Source organism: Haliaeetus leucocephalus, unplaced genomic scaffold (genome assembly GCF_000737465.1).
Source record: "Haliaeetus leucocephalus isolate CR32 unplaced genomic scaffold, Haliaeetus_leucocephalus-4.0 Scaffold915, whole genome shotgun sequence".
Classification (NCBI taxonomy): domain Eukaryota; kingdom Metazoa; phylum Chordata; class Aves; order Accipitriformes; family Accipitridae; genus Haliaeetus; species Haliaeetus leucocephalus.
In genome coordinates, this window is record NW_010973351.1 from 26404 (window position 1) to 37849 (window position 11446).

General features: G+C 42.4%; 1 protein-coding gene across 1 annotated transcript in view; it reads left to right on the forward strand.

Moving 5' to 3' along the window:
* Window positions 1-10983: 10983 nt before the first annotated feature.
* SLC39A6 (solute carrier family 39 (zinc transporter), member 6) overlaps window positions 10984-11446 on the forward strand; it is a 73555-nt gene continuing 73092 nt past the window's right edge. The window contains exon 1 of the mRNA XM_010583580.1: window positions 10984-11073. Within this exon, the coding sequence (XP_010581882.1) occupies window positions 10984-11073 (90 nt within the window). The remainder of the gene's footprint in view (window positions 11074-11446) is intronic.

The following is an 11446-nucleotide window of genomic DNA, read 5'->3' on the forward strand; positions in this document are numbered from 1 at the left end:
AGTGAAGGACAATTTGGGGCTACCATTTGCATGATGTACAGGGACACTGGAGATCTTTGGTGTGTCCTTCGCTAGCTTTTCACCATCCTACCAATCCGCACCCCTAAGAAAAAAAACAAACCCAACAGGAAAAGGCCAAAATCAGACGACAGTATGGCATTAAGGTTTCCTATGTCTTTGGCTGTTTTCAGAAATAATAGCGATTACTCACAGAGGACACACAACAGCAGTTTCAGGTAGCTTTCCACAGTAGAAAAGAGATCGTCTCCAACCTACTTCTTTCAGCTACCTGCAGTCACTGAAGTAACTTTGATGCCTCAGGCTTGAGAGGGGACCCACAGCTAGAATTTCATAATGTCATTTCCCAAAGAGCCTAACCTGCACCTAATCCTTAGAATAAAAGAAAAAAAAAATTAAAAAGTTGAAATTGAGCACAGGAGCCACCTTCTCTTAAGTCTTTTCTAGATGGAGACTCAATGGCTTCCCACGAAAAATCAGGGAAAAGTCATGAAGAGCTTTTGGTGGTGAAGCTCTTCTGATCTCCTCTGGCCTGAGTAACCGAAAGAGCCTAGGGACACATTTTCAAGATTTTTATAGATAGATACAATTATGGCATAAAGCTAGAATTGGTATCTTGTAATCTTTCATTAGGTAATTCTGAATGCACTGTACTGCGACTTTAAATAGCAGAGAAATATCTATTACTGTAATATAGAGTACTAATAAGAAATTCCCATGACAGAAGAACCTACGTATTTGGGAAACAAATGTGAAAGCAGTGAAAAACTTCACTTTCCTAAATTAACTCTGATTTCCAGCTTTTGATACTGAACTTTTTAATCATTATGTTTGAATAATATTAGGGGTTTGGTATCTAATACACTGCTTTAGATTAGGTTTATCAAGTGTCTAATAAAGCACTATGTTCGTCTCTTTTGTCTTCTGGGTGAAGACTCTTTTATTACAGTGTAGTATCTTTTTGTTTTAATGCTGCTCTGCAGTGGATTGCCAGCTCATTAATTTTTCTGCTATAACACCCAAATCCCTTTGCTGATCAGTGTGCTGGATGATTGATTCCCTGCTCCCAGAGTAATTTTTTACATTGGCCTGCATTTACCATCTGGTAGATAAATCACCCAAAACACTCAAATTCGGAGTCTGGTTCCAGTGATCCTCTTTGTTTGCTCAGCCAGCAGCATGAATATCACTTGCAAATATGGAGATTGTGTTCCCTCACCTGGATAACTCTTCTATATTACGGTCAGAGGTTTTAACAAAGAGCATCGAGATACTGATAAATCCCCTCTCACTTTAAAAAAAAAAAATTAGAAAGCTGTTCTTTATGTTTTCTAGCCAAAATTTTTGTTTCATCCCTACCACAGCCACTAGTTTCTGACATGAAAAAGAGTATTTCTTCCAGCTCAGAATCAACTTTGCACATTTCAAACACATATAATTATTTTTGCAAAGACATTCTCTGTAGGTGTAAACATCCACACAAGCAAAGAAAAGGACATCCTTTGCAGATAAACAGAGAAGAAATACAATGAAATAAATTGCCTTCCCAACCCATGTTTTATATGAGAAAAAATTTCTATAACCTCAACAGGAGTCTGCCTATTTTATTTTCACTTTTATACCTTGAAATGATACTTCCCTAAAATTATACTTCCAATCAAGATAGAGAAAGGGAACTCTGCCTCACAGAATAGTCTAGGTAAACTTCTGTGAGAGGTGGAGGATGAAGGAAAAGGTGCTGGAGGGACACAGTGCTTTAGGAAAGTAACAGTTCATCTGCCCACCGCTCCACATGGTGGTATCGCTCGGCTGGGGGTTCCCTTTCTTTAGCCTTTCTAAGGATTTTCTGCTGCTCTCCTCTGCCCCAGAGAACCCATTCGGCACAACACACTGACCTCTGCCTCTCCCAGAGGGATCAGATAATAAAGGCAGCACACAATCACAGTCAATACTAATTAGCAAAATGTAAACATTTAATTAGATCAATGCTTCCCTGAGTTTTAGAGCGACAAACAAACTGCTACCCAGCCACAAATTTTTATCAAACTTTCTATGGAAATACCTGTTGGAAACACTGTTTGAGCTGCCTCCATCAACCAGATAAAGACTTTATATCTTGGTCTTGTGTTTTATGGACACCCTTAAGGATTAAAACTTCCATTTTCAAAAGCACTCCCTCATTTTGAGTGCCTAGACTATTTGGGGCATTTTCTGCATAGGCACTGACACCTTTACCTAGCCTGTACCTCAAGCTTTTATGCTGCTTTTGTTCAGATTCTTGTTTGGTTTAAAATTTTGGAGGAAATTTAGCAACTTCTGCAAATGATGCTTATCTAATCACTCATTCTTTGTAGTCATATGTGAAAGAGTCTCTGAATAGGAGAGCAAGTAAAACCCTTGTAAAGTACAAAAAACTCCTAGGTTTAAGCAACAGAGCATTTTCTCACCCGCTGCTGAAACGTGCATTTATAGGTTTTCTATAGTCATACGCAAGTAGATGTGACAGCATGATTTCATCGGGGGCTGTGTGTTTCTTCTTCCATCACCATATGCAGTGTTCACCTGAGTTAGTAACTGAGATGAGTTAAGCGCTTCTTAAAGCAGGATATTTTTTGGTCAGCAGCAGGTGAACACTGAAGTGTGTCAAACTCCTGAAGTTGGGTGGAAATGTGCCGGTCTGGGAAATAATAAGGCGAAGGAATTAATGGGAAGCTCCTAAAGTTGAGCGTTTCGTGTTCATCTCGAACACACTATGGTGACTGAGGGCAGATTAACTGGAGTTTGCACAGACCCAGCTCTGGCTCGCCCAGCCGCCCCCGTTCGCCCCATCTGCTTCCACATTGATCCCGTCAGATTGGCATGAGGCAGCGGAGATGCCCCAGGGCCTTTCCTCGAGGAACTCGGCTGTCGCCTGCCAGCAAGCCAGGCAGCTGGAATGAGGCTGCCTACGGAGGCTTTGCGGCCAGGCAGAGCCAGATTTCAGGAGGTTTTGGCCTCCAGACCGGACCTGAGAAGAACCATTTCATAGCCTGAACACCCTTTTGTCTGTCAAGAACATCGTACCCGTCCTCTTCTCCAGCTGCGCCCCATGGGATGCTCTATGCGTCTTCGGAAAGCACAGAGAGTTTTGCAACTATTTAAGCTATACGGGAGCATAGGGAGGTCTCACAGGAGAGCGGGCTAGGGAGGAGCCGGCGGCCACTACCGAGAGAAGCCAGGTTGCTTCAGAAAAATCACTGACAGTTCCGTCTTATTCCTGATTTTCTTCTCTTTCATTTTCACATGTTTTCCTGCTGGTCTTAATTAACAATATTTTTGAAGCGTGGATGAGGATCCTGTCAGCTTGAACATGGTTGTATAATGTGGGTGTTTCAAGACTGTAATTGCAACTGAATTTATTTTTATAATACTAAGTCAAAAGAGAGGTATTACAAGGATTTAATTTTATTTTGAGCCAGATCCTTTAAACACTGTTGCTGTAACACATAATCTATTATCAGAAAAGCCCTGTCTTTTCAGTCCTTGGAAATTGTCTACTATAATGAGAATTCAAATTATCCTAAAATAAATCCCGATTTGCTAGTCAAACACCGCCTCCTCACAAACCGCACTATGACCAATGAGGCAGTTTTAGAACAACTTAAAAAAAATTGAACGTTGTTATCGGTGTAACATTAGATTGCTCTCTAACAGAGAAATTCACATCAGCAATAGATATGCAAATGCATGCAGAGCCTGGTCTGTCTCCCAGCTCCCATCCAGCCAGGTCTGGGAATGTAACCAGGTCAGCAAGAACAGAAGTCTTCTAGGCACTATTCTGGCAAAGACCTTCACTGGCATCTTGCTCCCCACTCTAAAGAAGACCAAAGTTCCCTGGTTAGAATCTTTAAGAGAGAAAAATGACCTGATGTTTTTTCTTTTTAAAAATAAACAAACAAATAAATAAATAGAAGAACATATAACCCACAAATGCCAAATATTTAAACAACTAATGGCACCGCTAGATATCTACCTAATAACACAAGATGAAATAATTCTGCTCTCAGATCCCCTTGAAGCCACCTGTGAACTGAATTAGAACTAAAGATACATTGTAGCTGTTCATCAAGACAAAGGGACAGATTTAAGTTTCTCCAGGAAACTTTAATTTCATCAGATCATAATTATGATTGCTGAACTTACTCCTAACCAGATTTTGTCTGTATCTTCTTATCCTTTTCTGGAAGAGAAATATCACACAAGAAATCGTTTCATAAAATAAAATTTACTATGGATTGATTTAGTCAAACAAGCCTTTCTCTACACACTTAGAAGCTCCACAAAATGCAACTCCACCCTCTCACAATCTTTCTCTTTTTCTTCCTGTATTTCTCAGTGTTTCTAAACTGTTAGAATTTCAAGATGATCTAAGGAAATACTACAGCAATTGGAGAGGACTATCTAGATTAGAGCACATTATTTAATTATAATTTTCTTATTATCTAATGCTATTCTTGGGAGAGAACAATTTTTTTAAGAATAATTTATAAAGAACTTCCTTGGTCTTCAGCTCTATTGAATATTACAGACTGCTTAGAAAAAGATAGGCTTTCACCTCAAAAATGCCAACATGTCCTCTGCCTCCACTTTCGTTCCACAGCATCTGTAGGGACTTATCAAGGAGGATGAGCAGTAGTGTAGAGTCAGAAGAATAGATCCTTTTTCAACATCCCTGGTGCTCAGCATTTTTTCTTCCCAAATATTACAGCTACTCTTATTCTGGGAACTACTGCCACTACCTGCTTTGTGGACACTCGCCAAAGTCTGACCACAGGCTGGAAAAGTCACAAGCACTTTCAGTTGACGGATCAATGGTGGAACGTGATAATCTCTTTATAGGAAAAGGGTAAATCGAGCCTCCTGTCGATATCTGTGGGATTGTCTGCCTTCGTACTTCTCTACTCAAAGACCTTGGCCACAGCTTCTTGTTTTTCAAGACCAAGTAAATATTAACTCTCCCCTTTATCCAGTCTACTGTCAACTCTAGAAGAAAACCAGCAGGCTATAAGTACAAAATACTTATCCTTACATCAATAGCAAGAAAAGGGCCAGACTTCTTGTTTTCCATTTAACAGGAATTATCAGAGAGGTCTTGGTACAGAAAGAATGTTTCCTTGGCAATATTTTCCACAACAAACATAGCTCCTCTTTTCCCCTTTTCAGAAAATGATAAAGAAATTGGATTCAATCCAGTCCCTTCAGTCAAGCCTCAATTGCTCCATCATGCTACGAGTTCCCACTAGTGACAATGATGGAGTGACACCTGTTACGAGATGATTTTCTGCTATTCTGACACTTCCAATTCTACTTTAATTACCTTTCGGCTCTTTAATCAGCATAAGAATCTGTACTGCAAGGACATTTCATGTCTAGGTAATTACACTGAAGGGAAACAAATATGTTCATGTTACTGTCTGAGTTTTAATTTCTCTTTTTAATCATTGTTTTTACTTTTTACTTAGAGTTGATTTATATTCACACCTTACAATAGTTTCTGAAAGTGATATGTAACCTGACTTGAGTTCAGATCATTTACTTCAGAAGTTCAATTGGCACAAACACATATCATAGTTTATTTGGCTTGACTGTTATAATTCATTTACGGGAACAGAAGTCATAGTATCTTAGATAAAATAACCAATTATTCTAGTCCCGTCTACCATTTCAGATCAAGTTTATCTATGCAAACATAAAAAGATACGTACTTCTTAAAATAGTTAGGCTAATTTACCTGAGCTTGTACCTCTCTTCCATCCCCTGGTTTTACGTTCTCACTAATGTGGCTTCGTATCTTTAGCACAAATTGTTTTAGCCTTGTGTAATTTAGAATGATATACCAACACCCCCCCCCACACACACACTTCACAAAACCCACAAAGGGTGTATCTGTTCCAGCTGGTAAGCATGGATGAAAGCCAGTCTTGAGGCCACATCTCATTCCGGTTCAGAGAGTGCCCACTGAGCCCAGGCAGAAACCAAGGCCGAGCTCCAGAGACCAGCAGTGCCTGAGGTTTATATCCTCCCAAATCCGTGCTGACGTCTGCCACGCGGATTGGGCACAGGCAGGGCCAGGGGAGCTACACGCTTGTGTTCAGCTCTTCCCCGTCACAGCCAGGACAGTCTGGACCCAAGGTTCAGACAACACACAAGCCTAGAGGGAGAAAGAGTGTACGTAAAACTCATTTTGGCCAACTCACTCGTAAACTCAAGTCTTCACCTCAAGTGTAGAAGTACCGGATACGAGTAGCTTTAGACCCCTTCTTATCCCAAGGAAAAAGGCAAAGTTTTCAGCTACAACAGCTCATACACAACAGGTAACGTGCCTTAAAGTAGTGACAGTTCGTCCTGGTTTGGACCCTAAAGCTGTAATTTGCCAATAAATCCAGATAGCATTTTTGAAAGTGTGCCTTCTCCTCAGTGCTAATGTACCTCAGATACTTCTGAGAAAGAAACCCTTGCAAGGGTGATTGAATAATCATCTCCCTAAGAAACTGTTTCCTGAGGCACCAAAAGCTTGTGCCCCAAATGTTGTGTTTCTAACCCTTCCATAGTCATGCTCATTTGGGCTTTTAGCACTTCTAAAATTCTCAATTTCTCATTCTGCAACTGTCAAACCCTTTTGGAAGGAAGCAGAGTTACCAAAGGCAAGGGCAACATTCAAGCAGAGACAGTGTCCTGCTCAGGCAAAGTATTCCAAGTACTCCCCTGCTTCGGTTTGGCCTCCGTGACCTCAGATTTTGCCATTTTCCGCCATCCCCACAAGCTGTCAAGCACTGAACAAGAGTGCATCACTGGTGGCCCGCACACAAAATGCAGAAGACATGTTCTTAATTTCTAGTCCTTGATTAGAGCAGGTACGAATATGTTATATGCACCACATCAAAGTGCTACACAGACAAGACTTGAGCAGATAATTTTCTTCTTGAAATAAGCGTGCTACGCCTCTTCTGCTAGCACTGGTATCCGGCGATAGAAAGCTTGGGGGATCCCCGCAACAGGATCTGGAAGACAGACTGGAAAGCATCTAACAAAGTAATGGAAACAAAGAGTCCCTAATCAAACAACCTCCATTGCACATCAAGGATGTGGGGGAACAACAACCTCAGCAGGAAATGCCGAGGAAAAAGACTTTCAAATTCTGAATGAGACTGCGTTCATCGATGGTGGAAAGTAGACAGAAGCAAGGATGAGACAAAAAGAGGTATTATTTTTCTGTGGTACCACATGCACCTCCAGTAACAGTGACAGTAGCCATACTTTAAATGCACTGCTCCCTCTGGGTGTGTGCAGTAATCCATAATTAATATAATTTTTCTCTCCTGTTGTTATACTACACAGACTTATGATCACGCTCCTGGACATTTCTGCCTAATCTGCATTTAAACTGGATCTCCTCTTGCTTGTCTTGCTCACCTTCTGTGCCCTTCCCAACCCTTCTTCCTGTAAAACTGTTCACACGAGGGAAAAAGGCATGCTTTGAAAACAAAAGCATATGATGTGGCCAGTTCTTGCCACCCTTGTCCATCCTCTGTGAGTTGCTCCCACTCTCAGCTGTGTATCTTTTCTCACACTGCTTCCTTACTCCCTTCTGCTCGTGTACCAGTCAACACCTTCCACTCCCATCCCTCTTCAGGGCTCGCTCTTGCTGTCCAGCCTTCAGATGCTTTTGTCCTACTGATGATGTCTACCCCTCCCTTCTCATCCCACCACATTTTTAAATATCAAAACCCATGAATTTTGCTTGTGCTTCTTGTACTCCTGTTGGCTTACCGTGTTCTCTGCTTCACCTCTCTCTTTTTTCTACTGTTTCCACATTCTCTGTTTGTCTAATTTACTCCATGAGTTATTTCAAGGCAGAAACCATTTCTCTAAAGCATACTGAAAGTTAAGATAATGTATATATGGTGAAGGATGGCTTCACAATAGCTTTCTCTGCTGTTCCCTCTAAAAATTTACAAGCTTTACGACAGCTTGTACTTCCATGCTCAATAAACGCCCATCATAGACTCAGCCATCTCCCTATCACAGGATAGACACTTTCCTTTGTCCCTCTACCCGCTTCCCTCTCCCTCATCGGTAATTTCCATCCACTTTTATCTACAAACGATTTCAGACTGTTATGACTGTGCAAAAGAAAAGCATTCATACCCCACAGAAGAGGAATTCCGTGAAAGAGGTGTCCTTAATTTTTCCTTGACCTCATTCAATCCTCAGTAAGCTGTCTTGAAACAATTTTATCTTTACCCACTTCACTCAAAGAGAATTTAAGAAACCGGGAGCAGCATATGGCCTATGAGACTCATAGGAGGTGTGCAGAATCGTCCCAAACAAGCATATTTTATCACATGAAGGAACAGCAAGCTGAAAGGCTTACCAACAGAAAGATATCCCTGTCAGTTAAAAGCCCGGGCGTACAAATCCAAACCAATGCACTGAGCAGTATCTCTTGTTAAGTCTGTGTACCTCTCACCGAAATCCTCAGCGTGTGGTCAGTTATGAATCAATTGCAACCCCTGTGGCTGCCACACGTGTGACCAGAGCGTATCTCACACCAGACATTCAACCGGACTGAAACTGAAACTGAAGATGCCCACGCACAGTGTGTGTCTCTGGAGAGTACCGTCGGATTAGGAGCTCATGAACTAACTACATTTTGTACTTACCTTTACACTTGGGATGCTTCGTAACCCTCCATAGTTCACAGCCTTTATTAAGGACAGGACCATCTTACAGCCTGAGCAGAGAAGCAAGCATCACCCCACCCTACTCATGGGCAGTCAGCGAGCATCAGAAATGTTACAGAAGATGACTACAGGTACCACTGGGAATAATGTAACATCTCTAAAACATCAGCCTAAGATTCTCTTTTCCAGAAAGAAACACCAACTTGTTTTTCACCCCACTCTGGGTAAAACGGAGCTATTCCATTTTCCTAGCTTAGCAAAGTATGGATTGACAGATGAACACACACATACAAGTCCACATCATCCATTAACTCCAGATATGTCTTAATTCTCTGTTTCCTGCTCTAATCACTTCATTATATGTTCTTCCCTTGGCCAGGGATGATGCAATTATATCATAATTTAACAAAAGACCGAACCGCAATGCATGTGCCAAAGGGGCAGAATCAAGGCTGAAAAAGCTATCTTAATTTTCATGTTGTCTGCCTGTGTCCTCCACCTTGCAATGTTCTTCTGCTACAGCAAACTCCTTCTTAAGCAGTATATTCTGGAGGAATAAAGGAGAGGAGTTCAGCATTTCCTAAAAATTTAACAAAAAATAAAGGTAGCTACATAATCTCGTGAGGATAAAATGTTACAAGCTCAGGAACTGTCCCAAAAAGTGTAAGAAACTGTTCCAGGGCAGCAGGTCAAGCTGATGCAAATATTGAAATGACAAAATAACAGAGGAGAAAAGAATTTTTCTTCTCTGAGTACAGAAAGTAATTTAGAGAGTCCCAATGTCTGAAGAAAAAGTAGTAATAGTGTTCTTAAGTTTAACTTTCAGTATAAATAGCAATGTACGTGGTAGCAGTCCACTGGGAAAGGTGCTAATGCCAATATCTGGCCCCATGTGTAAATACAGGAAACTCATCTTTTGCAGGGAGTAGCTTATCCAGTAAAAGTTAATGAAGCTATGCAGAGGTAAGTGAGGGGAAAATCTGTCCCGGATATTATGTGTTGATATTAGTTCTTCCAAAATTAACGTTGAGAACTGAAACGCTGCAGTTTTGCATGAAACAGTTAACAGAATCCGACTACTGCATTTTTAAATGAAATTTTCCTTCCATATTTTTGTAGTTACACTAAAAGCAGCGCCTGCCGTACGTACATATATAGCACATATATTTGCTTCTGCCTATTTTTAGTAGAACCGAATCTGTCTGAATGTCTTCGATATAGCACACGGTTTTCTAATTCCAGGTTGGAAAGCCCTCTTTCCGTGATGGTTTCTAAATAATGGTATCCGTGTGTTCCACATTATCTTAGAAACTTCCTCATGTATTTCCTCAGCCTTCCATATTTAATCTCACTGATTTATGCACATGCCGTGGTCTAATGACCCACATGTCTCTGATGGGTAAGCCGCTAACGCCAGCGACACATTAACCTATTAACCTCTCTTTAAAAATAACCATGATATTCATACAAATAGAGTGAAAAAGTCAGGCAGCAGTAAAACAGTAGCATTGTGGTATCGCACACCGACGCGGTGTATGTCTAAGCCGGCTAAAATGAAGAACAAACGAGCATATCAAGAGCGAACAGCAGTTAGATTTATTCTATTGCCAAATCATTTTGCCACAGTTTGCTGGCCTGCGAATTTGACAGCCTGCTTTAGAGCATTATCCGTATTATAAAATGTAATCGGGAGGAAGATCGCTATTCCATTCCCTCATTTCTTGAAAGCTGTTATACAGTTTGGGGACCCTATCCTGGAAGGAACCGAGAGCTCCTTCCGACATGGAAATTGCCTTCCAAATCCCACTGAAGACAATGGGAGCGGGGGGCTCTGTGCACAGGGCGAGGAACATTCATCACCTTGGAGAAGGCACTTTGCGCGGCTCTCGCTGGCGATCCTCGCAGTGGAATAAACCTATCATTTTAAAAAGCAGTAGGAGGCATAGACAGCAATTTTTCAGGGAGAAAATAAAAAATAAATGACCTTTTCTAAATATTAGTTTTAGAAGAAAAACAAGTCTTTCCAACAGACTGTAAACTTTATATTGGATGTCTTTACTTTGCTCTACTTTAAAACCACCGTATCCCTCAAGATAGAAGAAAAACGCGCTGCTGTCACGCCGAACCAATTCACCCACGCCGAAAGTGTACTACGCCAGCATACACTCATGCATAGGATGGGCAGGCACAAGAAAGCGTCCTCCTGCCACGCAACCAAAGCAGGAAAATAAGAAAAAGAAAAATGCCTCAACGGCTCATTCTGCGCACACCGCGGAGCGTTTTGCCCGCCTGCATCTCACCCAGCGCCCACCTACCCAGCAGCCGGCAGAAGGTCGGACGGAGAGACCCCCCCCCCTTCCCCGGGTTTGGGCTGCAAACCCCCCTTCCCCGGAACAGCGTGACACCGAAGCAGCAGCAGCCCGTGGGAGCGCCCACGGGGGTCGCGCTCCCGGTTGCCTACCCGGGGCGGCCGGCGCGCACCTGCCGGCACGGCAGCCTCCGCGGCGGCGGGGGGGGACGACGACGGGGGACACGACGAAAGCCGAGAGACGGCGGCAAACTCCTTCCCTTTGCCTGCAAGGGGGGCCGGGGGGGACTCCCCTCGATCCCCCGGAGAAGGACCCGGGGCCGGCGCCGTTCCTTTGTTTTCCAGCGGGGCGGCCGCGCTCAGCTCTCTTCCACGTGTACGCGTGGGCTGCCCGCAC